General features: G+C 40.8%; 1 protein-coding gene across 2 annotated transcripts in view; it reads right to left on the bottom strand.

The window, feature by feature from the left end:
- Positions 1-10,726: 10,726 nt before the first annotated feature.
- The window catches only part of LOC102206594 (uncharacterized), a 7,738-nt gene continuing 2,502 nt past the window's right edge, over positions 10,727-15,962 (bottom strand). For both annotated transcript variants that reach the window (XM_005739234.1, XM_005739235.1), the window contains exons 3-6: positions 13,384-14,178; positions 12,650-12,847; positions 12,028-12,238; positions 10,727-11,681 (exon numbers count right to left, since the gene is read on the bottom strand). In XM_005739234.1, coding sequence (XP_005739291.1) covers positions 11,429-11,681; positions 12,028-12,238; positions 12,650-12,847; positions 13,384-14,089 — 1,368 coding nt within the window. In that variant the 5' untranslated portion in view covers positions 14,090-14,178 and the 3' untranslated portion in view covers positions 10,727-11,428. The remainder of the gene's footprint in view (positions 11,682-12,027; positions 12,239-12,649; positions 12,848-13,383; positions 14,179-15,962) is intronic.

Below are 15,962 nucleotides of genomic sequence, written 5' to 3' on the forward strand. Positions count from 1 at the left end.
GAGATCAGTCACTATCGAAGGAGCTTTACTTTCCTTTGTTCACTGCATATGCGTCTCAGAGAGAATGAAGTAGTTTGAGATCATGTTAAAAAAAAAGTGTAGTGCAGTCAAAACAACTAGCTTTGTTTGATGGTGTGACACAGAGACTCAAACAAAAGAGGGGGAGTAGGCCTAGAGGAGGGATGGGGGTGTGTGCGGTGAAAAGAGGGGGATGCACATGGTGATGAATGCCCAAGGGCCTTGGGGGTAATGATCATGGTGGGGGTCGTGGGCATTCTTCCACACAAAAACAGCATAAAGGAAGAGAGCGAGGCTGGGCAACAGGAGGTGTTTTGTGCTTGGGTGTGCATGTGTATTTATATTTATATATATATGTGTGTGTTCTTGTAACACTACTTGGCTGCTTATGTGCATCTGTGCATTTGAAAGCAGCAGCAATGGCAGATTTTGGATTTTTTACTAAATGTTTAGCAGAATAGAAAATGTGTGTGTGCAGTGAATTGTGAAAAGTGGGTCACAAGGACAACTTGGCAGCTTTGATTTAAATAATATAAAATATTACAGATCCAGCATGTAACAAAGACCTATCCTCAACCAAAATACTCTTCATCTCCCTCTCTCCTTCCACCTCCTGCAATGACCCACAGAAGCTTCAGCGTATTCATGACCACAACAATAATGCATCCACACTGCTGACCTTTCTGTTCATTTCAGCTTTCATCTGATTTTCTGGGCGACTGCTTTATCTATTCCACTGTGTGATGCCACTGACAGCAATGCTGGACAGAGAAGAAATAACAAAAGTTGCCCTATCTGGTATGAAAATTCATTTCTGGTGCATTTCAGAACAATCTTTCACCAAAACGAGATATCTCCCAAGTCTAATAAACTGGTTTATTTGCCTTTTCACCAGTGTTTTCTTCATCTCATTCAGCTGTTTGCATTAATGTTGTCAGTTGGCAGGCTGAATTATTGGTCCAGAATTCATCATTTTTATAAACTAATGATTTTGGAAGATGCAATAAAGGAGAACTAAGGTGTGCAAAGCAAGATTTCCACGCTAACAGTCTAAGCATGCTGGTGTTTCATGGGTATCATGCCCATAGTTTAACAGGATAACATATCAGATATGGCCTATGGTGAATATGTAGCATTAGAGTTTGGTCCTGAATCCTAATCAGGACCAAATCTCAAAGTAGAAAAACTAAAGAGTTACATTTCACAGATTTTTGTTTTCTCCACATTGTGAAGAGGTAACCTTAAGTTACCAACAATGAAGAGATTCACATTTTGGAAGATGTAGGTCAAGTAATTAATTAATAGAAAGGTAAGTAATAGTATGAAACAAAAAGGATTAGGTGTTATGCTGCTCTGATGAGTACTGCTTCATTTTCCTTATTTGTTTAATTTTTCTTATTGAGGAAACTGGAGCACAGCACTGTTGTCCTCGGGATTCCCATATACTTGTTTGCCATTCACCTAGGGACCATTTTTGACCCGAGGACAACACAAGGGTTACAATAGAACAAATTCCACAGAAGGCCCTACAGCAAGAAACCAGAGTTTGGTGACTATTTCATGGTTTGCCGTGACTTTCAGCTGGCTGTTGGGCACCAGATCTCATGGAAATCTTTCCAAGAGTTGTTTTGATAATTGAATCAAAACAGCAAATGATCGACCTCATGATAGCACTCGAGGAACAAAAAGTCAATAAGATAAAAGGATTCTTATTCTGGGCACTCAAAATGTCCTCAATGTATTGTATGCATCATTTAAATCTAGATATCTTTAAATTGGTGTGTAGAAACAGCACTGAGATAAAGTCGCACAAGTAAACATGGCAATTTCATAAAGTGTAAAGTCATAAATCTGCTGTGAAAGGAGAATGTTCATTAAATTAGGATTAAAAATATAATTTAATATTTTTAATGTAATATTTAAATTAAAAATATTAAATGGTGGTGACTCAAATTTCCTGTTTGCATCAGTCGGAAACCCAGCTATTCATGAAAGTTTAATTGATCGCTAAAATTGTTGTTGAATTTCTAGTCAACAGGCTACTTGTTTACATAATTAAAAGTCTTCAAATGTACAAGAACTGGTATCACAGAAACTCCAACACAGTTTCTTTGGCAGCTGCAAACAAAACGTGTATCGATAGTAAGGTCTGATGTCTTCTGTTACAACGGGATAACCTTCATGTTCACTGTAAACAAGCACACAGATTAGGAACTACACATGAACATCAGCCTAATTCTGTCTGGACGTGTGGCATTTCCCACTGTTTTAGGGTCAATGCTTTCTACTATCGTGTACGTATCAGGGTCACGTGCTGTTGTTATGACAGTCCGGGCGCTTCTGTGTTATTAAACAGGAAACGGTGCTCATCAACACACAGATTAGGCCCATTTAATCTCTCGGTCAACCCCTGAAACAAAAGAAGCCTCCACCCCACCCCCATCCCCCCCGGCTCAGCACCTCTGATGGAATAATAAATGATATGGCATCCTGAGCATTACATTCTTCATCACCTACTCTTGTTTTCCTCCATCCTCCACTTGCTCTGTTGTCACAGTGCAAGCAGAATAATGAAAATCATTTCTAATAAAGTTGAACAACCAACGAGTTTCACATTTCCCTGCTGCAGTGTCATTTCCTTATCTAGAAGTTCCAGCCAAGAACAACATCCTCAAAATTTTGAAATAAAAGAGGAAAATATACACTTTTGGATGACTGGCTGGTGCATTATTCTGGCCCATAATAATAAAGACAGAAATCATTTTAGGACACGTATGAAAATAACTGTGCTGGGGCTTTGTGAGGGGACACGTACCCTGCCAGTTTAAGTCAGCATCTGCACAAGGTAGATGTAGTTGTGACCCATAAAGCAAATTGCTCACTGGTGGTGTTCCAAACAACTGGAGCTTCCTGAAACAAACGCCACAGCAGTCATGTAAGTAATTGCAGACCTGGGGTTATTGTATGACCTATATCTCCATACATGCAGCGTAAATTATATCCAGTCTCATTAGGTTACTTTGACAAAGGGTGATGAAAGCAGAATCTGGTTTTGAAACCAGGAGAATGCTGCTTGGCATACATGTGAAAATAAGATGCTGTTTCCTGACTTATTGTTACAGATTTTGTAAGTCAGTCTTTTTAGAGTTGATGCTCATTCATTTTCTTGCCTATATCCTAAAAAAAACATTTGTGGTCCAAAAAGATGAGGAATAATTACTGTGTTTGATATACTTACAGATTTCATTTGCATGAGTTTCACACATTAAAAACATAAATGCTACAGTGTGACTGTTTTTATTACACATTAAAACACAAACAAATAGTGTACATATTTCAGGAGGGTTTAGGGAACAGTGTTTGAACAATCTGACAGCAGCGGGAGGAAAAGACGTGCAGCGTTGCTCCTTTGAACTCTGTATGTGGAGCATCCAGTCACTGAAGGAGCTGTCCAGTGCTGCCAGAGTTTCATGCAGGGGGAGGGAGGCTTTCTTCCTCAGTGAAGACAGAGAGAGAGCTCTTCTCTCTCCCCACACCTCCGTTATATCCATTGAGCATCCCAAGATAGAATGTGCTGCACCAACAGACCACCGCAAAAGACCCTCCGCCAGATAGATACATTTTAAAAAGGCTTATGTAATAAAGTCCCAAATTTACCACGTATTAAAGTATTGTTATGATTACACAATACTTGAAACCTAACAATAATTTGTTGTGTGCTGTATCTTTTGATACTTTATTTTTAGCAGAACAGCGTGGTTCAAAAAACAAACAGAGCATTTCAAACATTTCCCGTTTGTTTCCTGTTTGTAGACTACAGCAGCAATGTCTATCTCCAGATGGAGGCTCTCACCCATCTTCACATTTTCATTCACTTATTCTTCGTATAAATATCTTGAAATCATTCCTGTCAAAAAAACTTGGATCATCTCTCCCCATGTGGGATAAATTTTACTCCTTCTAATTCCAACCTGACATTTAGTATTGCCACTTCTCATGAATGTTTATTGTTTTGTTGCCTTTTGGAGCATTTTCATAGGATTATCTGATAAATATTGCTGTGAGGAAAAAACATCCAAGAAGTTTGTGCTGCAGTTTTGGTGAATGAAAATGTGTTTTATAAGCACGTAGCACTCATTAGAGGCCGTCTGTGTGATGTAGCTGCATAGTTTATGGACACAATTAACCTATGTTAGCAATTTTGGCACTTTGACATGACCCTGACTCATTTGAAATGAGTCAGGGTCATATCAAAGTGCTAAAATGGTCAAATGAGTCATATGACCATTTTTCAGATGTGGGTTAGGGGTTCAGATTGCCCTCACTTGGGTAAGGGGTCACACAAAGGTGATTAGCAACTCGATAGCTCAACCCAAGGTTTACCAGTCTAGCTACAAAAAACATGTAGTGTTCGCAGCATCTTTAAAAGTCATCTTTGCACAGAGGTCTGAGGCATCTTCCAGGAATGGTGGCACTGTTTTCCTGTGAACTGACTGTCAGTAAGCGGCTATTTCATATCTGTTGATCTCAAACATGGCCTGCTTCGGAGCACGTTAGGTCAGCTCAGCTGAACAAGTTACCATGGTGATGGAATTCCCTTCATCATACCGACAACTCAGAGTTAACCCTGAAGTTATCCAGATAAGCTCAAATCCAGCTTCATAGTACAAGCTTCAGGTGCAGTATTGAGTGGATTTGCTTCACAGGGAGAGAATACAACAGGTTTCTTCTACAGGAAATCCACCTGACTCATGTCCAACATGCTCTCAACACCTGACAAAACGAAATCTATCTCAGTGAAAAGATGTTACATTTGTGGTGAACACAGGAACTTGGAAGCTCTGCGGAAATTAAAATTTAATGTACATCACTTCTGTCCTTGTCACGATCATTCAACAGATGTTTCATTTGTAGCCACATACACTCATTCATTTCAGTTAAATTTGAATTATGTACTGCAAATTAATAAAAAATAAACACTAATCTCACTTACCTTAAAAAACTTTATAGAGAAGCCAACAATCTCCTGTAAGGAAATACTTGACACCTGGGCATAAATATCAACCGATTTATCAGGAAAAAACCTCCAGCAGAACCAGGCTCACTGAGAACAGCCATGTGCTCTGACTAAAGGTTAGGAAAAAGCGAGGATAGAGAAAAGAATGTAGAGAGATGGCAAACAGCATAACAAATACTTGGCAGGTTGGTGGGACCAGTCACCACAGATCGAGTAGTTCCAGAGTGAGAGACACGCTTGCCAGAAAGTACAGAGAGGTGGCAGAGAAGAAAAAGAACCAACCAAATCTAAGCTAGATTTAAATAATTTGTTTTCATTAGTTAATAAGACCCACTAAGAACTATAACACAATTAGGTAGAAATGATAAGAAAATCCATGCGGCTGTTTGTTTGAGTCACGAGAGGACTGGGGCCCATTCCATGACAGTGGCATGCCAATTGTATGTAATATAAATTCATTTAAACTGTTAACTTAGACAAAAGCCAATCAAAATCTAATGTGCAATTTAAACTCCTATTGAGTTTAGAGTAAAAAATCCCCCTTTCTGTGATTGTTGGGTTTTCTCTGTATGTATTATTGTAGGGTCTACCTTACAATGTAAAGCGACTGTTGAGGCAACTGTTGTTGTGATTTGGTGCTATATAAATAAACTTGAATTGAACTGAATTGTAAAATCCAATGAGGTCAGTGTTGGAAGAAGAAATGCTGTGGATCACAGGAAGTTCCACAGCAGGCCAGAAGTTACAGAAGCTTAACTAAGGGAGGCTTAAGGGTCACCTGATCTAGCCCTAGCTAAACTCTGACATCTGAAGGCTTTGTCTCCCATTCTACTTTTGGAAACTCTAGGAAAAAAATAAGATTGCAATCTGAGAGCAAAGTGTTCAATTGATAAGATAGGTGCTAATATGACATCTAATATAATACTATGAGGTCTTAACAATATGATGGGACATGGTTATACAATGTTTTGTGGTGAGTAGAAGGATTTTAAGTTGAAATTTAGATTTTAGAGGAAGCCAATAAAGACAAGTCAAAATATGGGAGAAATATTATCTCCCCCTTCCCTGTCAGTGCTCTCGCTGCAGTGTTTTGGACAAACTGAAAGCTTTTAAGGGAACTTACAGAACAACCCAATAATAATGAATTATAAATGATTCCAAGAGTCCCCACAGTGCTGCTAGGGACGAGGGTAATGCCATCCAAGTCAGTATCTGGTTAGACACATTGTTTCTTCAAGGGCCAAGTACGAAAATTTCAGTTTTGTTTGAATTTAGAAGTAGGAAACTACAGGTCACCCAGGCCTGTATGTCTTTTAAACATGCCTGTAGTTTAACTGCTCTTTATCATCTGGCTTCACAGATAAATATACCTCTTTAAATAGCAATAAAAATTTAGGTTTTGCGTTTTTTTATAACGTTACTTAAGGGACGGATGTATGGAGCAAAGGTTATTGGTCTCAAAACAGGGCCCCATGAAACTCAATGACACTGCTGAATCTCTGTTTGCCCTTCTGTAAACGTCACTGTACACCACTGTCATGTCTGTAAACATCAGCTTTCATTCTTCTGTCCGTCTGTCACAAATTACCCCGACACTCATCTTCACCCACGTCACCCTGCCTTCACTCTCTTCTTTCCTCCGTTAAACACTGTCTGTTGTTTTGGATGGTTGACCCAAGGTATGGAAACTCGTCCACCTTCAATACCTCAATTCTTTGCATCGTCTTTGCTACATATATTACCTCTCCAGACTCTTGTCCACCTGCTCCCTGCTCTCACTTATGTTGTTGCAAACAACATAGTCCACAGAGACTCCTGTCTGGCCTTATTTGTTAACCTGTCCATCACCAAATAAGAAGGGCCTAAGAGCTGACACCTGATGATCTCATGGCCACCTTGAACCCATCAGTCACCCCTACCGCACAGCTGCAGTACCGCAGTTCCTCTCTTGACAGTTTATTATAGGCTTTCTCTAGAAGACACAGTGATGCTTCTTCTGACCTTGTCTATACTTCCCCAGTATCACTCTCAAAGCAAACATAGACTCTGTCTCTGCATGAAACCATACTGCTACTTACTGACCATCACGTCTCCTCTTAACCTAGCTCCTGCAACTCTTCCCCATATCTTCAAGGTATGCCTCCTCAGATGTATCCCTCTGTGGTTACTGCACCCCTGCACATCGCTGTCCTCTCTCCTACACATCTTCATACCTCCACAGGCAAGTTATTTAGGCCAGCCACCTTCCAATTGACTAACTTTCCCTCATTTTCTTCATTCATCAGCGCCTCAAAGCACTCCATCCATCTTCTCAGCACGCTCACTTTACTTGTTAGTACACTGACATTTCTGTCCTTAATAACCCTAACCTGCTGCAGGTCTATTTCTGAGGAGACAAAAGATCAGAAAGAGAGGATGGGAAGGGTGCAGTCTTTGTATCACTCCTTCACTCCACCAGCTCCTGTAGTGCTGTGAACAGCTGGCCTACTTTACCCTTCTCCATTTTTTATGATACTCACAGACACTTATTGGCACATACACAGTGCACACACAGGCACAACATTTATGCCCTTTTAAACATGCAGATACAGCAGTCAAATGTCAGCTGTGAAAACAGCATGACCAAATTATTAATAGACAATTATGTGGTTTGCATTATCAATATATTTAGACAGTGTACACTAGACTAGGTAGCTGGGGATCGGTCTGCCAGGGCCTCTGGTCCTGGCTGCCGCCTGGCACACAATGCACTCAACTCCTATGGCGCCTCCTGTGGGTGATGGGCCTGCAGGAAGATGTGCCCATGTCCCTTTTTCAGGCTGTGCCTGGCCGGGCCTCATGGACTAAGGCCCGGCCCTCAGGCACCCTCCCCAGGCCTAGTTCCAGGGCAGGGCCCCGGTAATCCTATCCCAAGCAGGTTGAACTGTTCCCTTGATGTTCTACTCACAGGGGTCTTCTGAATTGCTCTTTGTCTGGTCCCTCAGCCAGGACCAATTTGCCATGGGAGACCCTACCAAGGGGCAAAAGCCCCCAGACAACATAGCCCCTGGGATCCCTGGGACACACAAACCCCTCCACTGCAATACGGTAGCAATTGAGTGATTTGATGATCAATTTTGTAATCATATCACCAGACCTGCACCTCCATTGCCAAAGCCGCTTCACTGAGCTGCGATCGCAAGGTGATTGAAGGGAGCCACCAGGCTAAAGGAGGAGTCTTATCGGGCTTGGTTAGCCTGTGTTGTCTTGGTCGACACGTCTCTACAATGTTGCGTGGAGATCAGGGGCGGTACCTCTGGATTGGCAGACTGGGGTGGTGGTTCCCATTTTTAAGAAGGGGGACCAGAGGGTGTGTTCCAGCTATAACACTCCACAGCCTCCCTGGGAAAGTCTATGCCAGAGTGCTGGAGAAGAGGGTCCGTCCATTAGTCGAACCTCGGATACAGGAAGAACAATGTGGTTTTCATCCTGGTCGTGGAACACTGGACCAGCTCTTTATCCTTCTATACCTGAGGGTGCATGGGAGTTTGCCAAACCAGTCTACATGTGTTTTGTGGACTTGGAGAAGGCATTCGACCGTGTCTCTCAGCGTGTGCTGCAGCAGGTGCTTCGGGAGTATGGGGTGTGTGGCCCGATCCTTATACAACCGTAATAAGGCCTTGGTCCACATAGCTGGCAATGGGAGTGTTTCAGGTTAGGCTATTGTTGACTACTACTGACTATTGTTGAAGAGTTCCCTTAAATTTTGAGTCAACATCTAAACAGTTTCACTAGCTGCCATATGAAAAATGCTAATCCTACTGCTAGTAGTGACCACAGATTTGTAGTGGCCTAAAATTAACTGCAAAACACTTGCAGCTAGCATAGGATTTTAATTTATCTATATACTGGTGCAGCTGGTTGGGGGCTATTGGAGAAAGGCATTTAAAGTCATCACAGAGCGGTGCCAGTGGCCTCACATGGTGACCTGCCAGGCAAACTGCTTGTTGCCACAGGCAGTGTAACAACTGAGCCTTTGCTATGGCAACAGTCTCCTCCAACAAAAGGGCAAAGACCTGTGGCGCTTTCAGCTGGTGCAGGATTTAGAGAGTGTACAAACGGATACACATGGCTCGATGCACTCAGTTTTCAGCAGTGATGAATACACACAAAACTGTTGAAACACAGCAAATATTTTTTTTATTACTTTTTTATGTTACTGCATGGTTTGGATTACTTGCTATGAGAAAGTTGTGACCTTAAGTCTGACCTTAATTTCAACACCAAACTCTTTTTTGGCCAACTGTGATTATTTCTGAAGCCCTAAAATACTTGGTATCCAAGACACGGTGAGTCATGAGTTTGTAAACTCAGCTGAAAATGTGCTAAACATGGATAGCACTAATAAGAAACTGTAGCAACCAAGAACGACAACTTATTAGTGGCACTACACTGCAGCATATGAATAAGGAAAAGACCTCATGCACTGCAGCTTACTGCACTTAACAAGTAGACATCCCCCCCAGCATATCATCTGAGTGTCCACATGAATTTATGTAACAATGTAGTTAAGAAATATGGACAAAGCAACAGGAAAAAAAAAACACTGCAGTGCATTGAAGCGTTCCTGTTCCTGAATAACGAGTCTGTTTTGAAAACAAAGGAATAGAAAGTGTAGATACTTGTGTCAAAATTTAGGGAGTAAAAGTAAAAAGTAAATACTCAAGTAAAAATACCTGAAAATTCTACTTAAGCCCAATTACAAAGTATTTTTACTTGTATTTGTTACTTTGTACTTCGTCTCTAACTTTGTCTTACTCATTTCATATTTAAATAAACCACTGCAGTCTTCTACATTTGACTTATGAGAAAGACTTTTGTCAGATAACTGCATCTGTGTGTGTAATTTATACTCATGTCTGGCAAATACCTAAATAAGAGCACTTTGTGTGTAATTGGATCTTTAAAACACGTGTGTAAGCATGTGTTAAGGAAGGTGATGCTTCTCATTGTTGAGGCCAATTAAAGGAGAACCAAACCATGTGTTGTTTCAAGCATCTACTCACTCAAGTCTGACATTTAAAGAACAAAATACATTTTTTATTGTTTTTGAAGTATTTTTTGTTCATACAACAACTGGGCAGGCTTGTGTGAACAGCAGGACAGATCATTGCTATCACGGTCTCATCCATCCTGGAGATGATCAAACAGCACTACGTCCACAGCGTTTCCAGCATCATGTAGGACACCTTCAGTGGTTCCCGCTGAGTTTTTTCACTCTTACCATCAGGGAGGAGATATAAAAGCTGCCCCCAAACAAAAACTTTTATGTTTCTCATGGCTAGGTGCTTGCTTTTATACTTGCAAAAAAAGAAAAAGAGGATTCAATCAAACAATACAATTCTTCAGAAAAAAGGGCTTGTATTAGGAAAAAACCCCCAAAATAAAAAATATAAAAGTTCACACAACTTGTAAAAATTGTTTAACAAACACACATGCTTGGATTGACCATTCAAAAATAAGCACTGAATTAACATTAACAATCTGTAGCATTTCAGTGGAGCTACAAAGAAGCAGCTTCTTGCCTTTTCAATTCAGTTTGCTTGCTACTCAGTTTTGATGCTAATGGTTTGGGTTTGTTTTGTACTTTTGTTATTTGCTTTCATTCTTTGTGCCAGAAACAAATAGATTATAATAACAGTGACTTCAGTTTTTCCAGTTCATTAAAAATAAAAAATAAAAAATATCAGCCAGAGCAAAATCAATATGCAAACAGATCTATCATTTCTCCCCGTTTAAGAAAAAAGAAAACTACCTTAAATGACCGTAAACGCAAAAACAAAATTAGATTTAAGGAAACTGATCTACAATTCATGTAAATCTAGAAAGATTATAATCCTCTACAAAGATCTACAACACAACTCATGTAAATTCACCTCCTCATGCACCGGAAAAAGCTTTCTGATTAGGCCAACAGTTCAATAACTCCTCTGCAGTAATGTGGCTTTTTTGTTGGCTTTGAAATATACATCTCAAGACTTTTCAGACTGCTCACATTTAGGGTCCCGCCTGTTAAGGGTGGTTTAAAGCTCACATGTCACATCCACTATCGCGCACTGGTGTTGCTTCGGCCGGTTGTGCAAATCTAGATTTTTGTAACATGTAACACTGCGTTGTGCTGCTGTGGCTGCCGCTGGGTTACAGACATCAGTGTATGATTGTATGATCGTGTCAGAATTCAGATTATAGTGAGCGTGATGTTGCAACAGTTTGAAAACATAAGACTTTGTGGGAAAAAGAAAACAATCTCTGTAGTGTCTCCGAGTCTGGTTGACATCAGATGACAGTGTTGTCTGAATGTCAGTGTCTATCATTCAGCTTCATTTGGCAACCTGCGGCTTAACCGCGGTGTCTTTACTCCCCTTCCCAAACACAATCACATTCTTGAAAAAGGTTTCTTTGTCGCATTGTGGTGATGATGTTGATCCTGTTCTCGGACAGCTCCTGCAGCTCTCTGATCAGCTCCTGCAAAGACGGACTCGGCCAGGGGTGGTCGTTGCGGTCACTTTTGAGAATGTACGAGCGCTCCACGATCAGCTCCAGCTGCTCGAGGTGTTTGAGATTGCTGAGGAGCAGGAGGTCACTTTTTGGTTCCTCAAGGAAATATCTATAGAAAAAGGGCAAAAAATATATGCTTTAGACTCCTGATAGGAAGATCTGGTGCTGGGGCAACTGGAAACCCAGAAAGAAAAAAGAAAAATTTGATGACTCTTTCCAGCAGATTAATGTTTGGGTTGTATTTAAGAAAATGCTGCAACATCGTTTAAAGTTCTAGTGCCTTTGTTAAATAAATGAAGCAAGTTTAAGTCACCAACATTTTTTTTTTTAAATTGTCAGTCAGTACTGCATGAAGGTAATCGATTAAATGTAATCTGTAATAATTTCACTGAGCAATGTTATCTATCTACAATAACAATAAATACTAAATAGAAAATAAAAATCTGCCATCTCACCGTATCCTGAGAGTCTTGAGCTGAGGAAATAGTGAGGGAAGCTTTTTGCAGAGACTGCCGGAGAAGCGGTTCTGATGCATGTCGAGGTGCTCAAGTTTCTTGACTTTCTTCACGATGAAGCATAAATCCTTGAGTGATATGATCACTCTCAGCACCAGCCTGGTCACACGGGGTGGAAAAATGGTTGTATAGAAAGCAAGAGGATTCCCACCTAGACAGACAGAAATCAGAAGAGTTACAGGAGGCAGTTTTGGCCTAAAGCTTGATCTTTTGCTTTTTTTATTTTATTTTTTTAAATTTGCTTCTTACTTTTACAAACAGGAAGAAGGAACAGGCAACACATGGGACAAACAAAGTTTTCATCCCCCGTTTTCTGATGGAGAAAATTTGTCCTACTAACTAAGGATGTATACAGCATCAGAGAATTCACTAAAATGCTGGCAGGCAACCTTTACACAAATACTAATACCTGCTTTTTAAAAATAAAATAACGAGTACTATTTGTAGTGCTGCTAGGACTTATGTGGCTAGTCTGTGCTACTGCTTTATTTTGTATATCAGGTCAAATTTGCGAAACGAAACTAAAAAAAACAAAAACACATTGAACAATGGTTACACTCACCAATGATTTCCAGTGATTCTAGCTGATACAGATAACTCAGCCAGGACTCTAGACGACATTTGACGCCAACTTTTAGGTACCTATAGCGAACAGTCAGTGACTTCAGTGAGGTCAGTCCCCTCAGCGCGTTCTCAGACAGCATGGTTTCTGGGTAATTCACCAACTCCAGAGAAGTCAGTGCTGGGCCACCGTACGCTTCTACAGGACCAAATAATGGGAGCAAGTTAGTCAAACGTTTGCTAATAATTTGGCACAGTGGCTGATCTAACTGTCCCACCACTACAGGCTTAGGTAGTTAGTAAAACTCTGAATGGTGACTGATCAGTAAAGGACATCTTTAGTTAAGTTTATTAAGATCCTCATTAGTTGCAGCATCATAGCAGCTATTCTTCCTCGTGTCACATGTGATCCAGCAACTCTTAGCAAGTTGACTCCTTTAGGAAAAAAACTATGATAAACAGTATCATTCACTCTATACTCAGTAATGTGTTTGATGCTGCAAGTTACATACATTGCTAATAAATGTATGAAATTACTGAAAGCTGTCTGATTTTTTGACCTCCTGAGTCACAAAATACATTTGATCCAGTTACACAGCAGCTGTAAATGTTGTTTGGGGAGCAATTTAGCAGGTAAACCCACATGTAAAGTGTGATTTTAATATTTCAGGTGAAAAAAAATGTATACTGGTTCTGATGCAGGGTTATAAAATGCTGTAAAGACACTAGACTTACCTGGGTCTTCTGGGTCTGGGGGATAAAAGTAGTCGTCGGGCAGTGGCACTGGGTTCTCTGTAATCTCCCAGGATAAGTGTTTCAGCTTCTTTAGGTTCAATAGCAAGTTATGGAAGGCCTTAGATGGCACTGGTGCCACCACCTGCAGCTTTGCTTCAGCCTGCTGGTGAAACAGCAAATATTCCAGATTGAACAAGCGTGACACGCTGTTTACGAACTCAGCAGTGCTTGGCAGCTGGATGTTACACACACTCAGGTGAGTCAGCCGCTCTGCTAGCTGCCCAGTCTGACACTGCTGTAGCATTGGCTCGCTCCATGTGGCGTTTCGTATCCCGAGAGTCTTCAGGTTGGGGAAATCAGGCAGGTTGTCCACATTTTTCTTCTTGTAATGCTGCTGTGCCTCCGTGCAGACAATAGTGGTGAGCCGTGGGAGGGACTTCACAAGGTGTTTCCAGTCTTTGGGCCTCAAACGTTGCACTGCAACATGGGTCACCCTGCGATACTTTAGTGTGTCCCAGAATCCAGCTGTGTAGCGTGGAAAGTTGGATAGGACCACCATGTGATTCCGCCATAGGCATGGGTGGTCAATCAGCTTTTTGAGGACTTTGCAGCAGCAGCGTACCCTGTGCTTTTCCTGTGTGCTCAGGTAGCTGAACACCATGACCCAAACTTCGGGTGGCAGATGTGATAGCCACTTGACCCTCATGTTAACTTGTTGGAAGCCTCAGCTCCAGGCCTTTTTAACGCTCCTTTGGCCTAACTCCTTGCCTTCAAGTTTTCGAAGGCAGGCTGCACCTGAAAAGTTAACAACAATAACACTTTTACCATCCAGACTAAAATAATACAAAGAAGATACACAGAACTCACTTAAGCCATCTCCCAAATAAGTTTAATTTTGGCCAGTTACTCAAGAAAGTCTCTTGATGCATGCTCAGCCGGACAAGGTCTGTTCAGTGGAGAAATGTTTCTCCACTGAACAGAATCAACTTTTTGGTATTTCCTTACCTGGCTGTAGTCGAAGGACTACAGTCTCTAATCTACTTTAAAGACAAATATGACTGCAAATTCAAACATCATGGGCTAAATCACTGTAAACAAAGCAGTATTGTATTAATCCAAGTTATAGTCATAGCCATTGTTTGGTAATTGGTGTCTAAACTATTTACACGGAAGTTGAAAGTTTTGCTGTGAAGAATGAAATTATATCACTCCAAGAAAGCTATCCAGCATTTTTGTCAAAATGATTGCAAACACCTTTACCTTAGGGCAGATGTGGTAAAAGCATGCTGAAAATAATTATGTGGTAAAATTAACATCCATTCAAATACAATGCTTTCGCCAAATGTCCCTCCAGTTTACAAATAAATGTATATTTAACACATCTCTTTAGTGGATATATATAGTTCAAAAACAATTGTGATTTCTTACCTGGTAGAAACTCCTGGGAAAAATAAATTTGGTCTTATGCCTTCAAAAAAACACATCCCCATGATCCTAAAGGCCAGAGGCAGAAGCTTTTCCAGCCTGCACACTCAGAGTCAAATGAAAATGAGTGAGTATCTCTGGTCTGTGACTCTTAAAAAGCTTGCTGGTACTTGATTAACATACGACTCCATGATGTAATAATACCTGCACATCCTGTTTATCTACAGGTTACTATCTACATGTGAGCTTAGTAATCAGCCTTTTGTATTGTCCCCGAGTCTTGATTTTGTCACTAATCCTTTGTGTAGCGACAGACTCCTTGATCACCCAGATTTAAACCACACCTCAGTGATTGATTGCTGTCCTCTCCCTTCCTCCTCTGCAACATCATAAAAGTAAGGCTTTGGGAGTAGTCCAGGGTCGCTGTGTCTGAAAGCCCACCGTAAGCTTCAACAGTTCACACCTACCTACACCCTTATTCATGCGTTCCAAAGCACTCACCTCTTGGCTGGGGGTGTCAACGAGTCTCATATGACCTCAACAACAACTCTTGATGGCTGAAGCCCCACAAAAGAGTTAATGTCTGAATATCTAAACCCGTCAGCCATTTTCTTACAGACAAAACAGCCAGAAATTTTTCTAGGCAATGAAAGACAGACGTTCATTTGAGAACACAAATGCTCATTACAGTCAGCTCAGAAAAGAGTGATTAATCTGCCAGCTCCTGAAAAAAGTCTGTCCAAGGATGTCCAGCAGTGGTAATGGGTCTGAGACAAGCTCTGACATGACCTGATTACTCAAACATTATTGGCAGTTCTTGTGTGAAAGAACTGTTAAAATAAAATACCTTGAAGGATGTAAACAACTACAAAAAGACATGACTGGACTACAACAAGATACAAAATGTGTCCAGTTCTCTCTGATCACATTTGCAGTGATGTGTATAAGTGTTGGCAAACAAATGTTGCTCATCTATGCAGCACATCTTGAGCACTCCACTGATCATGAAGTGGAGAAAGAAAGTTTATTTACAGTCCATGTAAAGTACTCAGCATGTACTCTATTTCTTACGTATTAGGCGGCAAAATCTTAACATCTAACAGAACTTTATAACACTCAAAAGTCAGAAGCCAAAAAGCTGAGACTATTTAGTC

This window comes from Pundamilia nyererei, unplaced genomic scaffold (assembly GCF_000239375.1).
Source record: "Pundamilia nyererei isolate P.nyererei 1_Seehausen unplaced genomic scaffold, PunNye1.0 scaffold00090, whole genome shotgun sequence".
Taxonomy (NCBI): Eukaryota; Metazoa; Chordata; class Actinopteri; order Cichliformes; family Cichlidae; genus Pundamilia; species Pundamilia nyererei.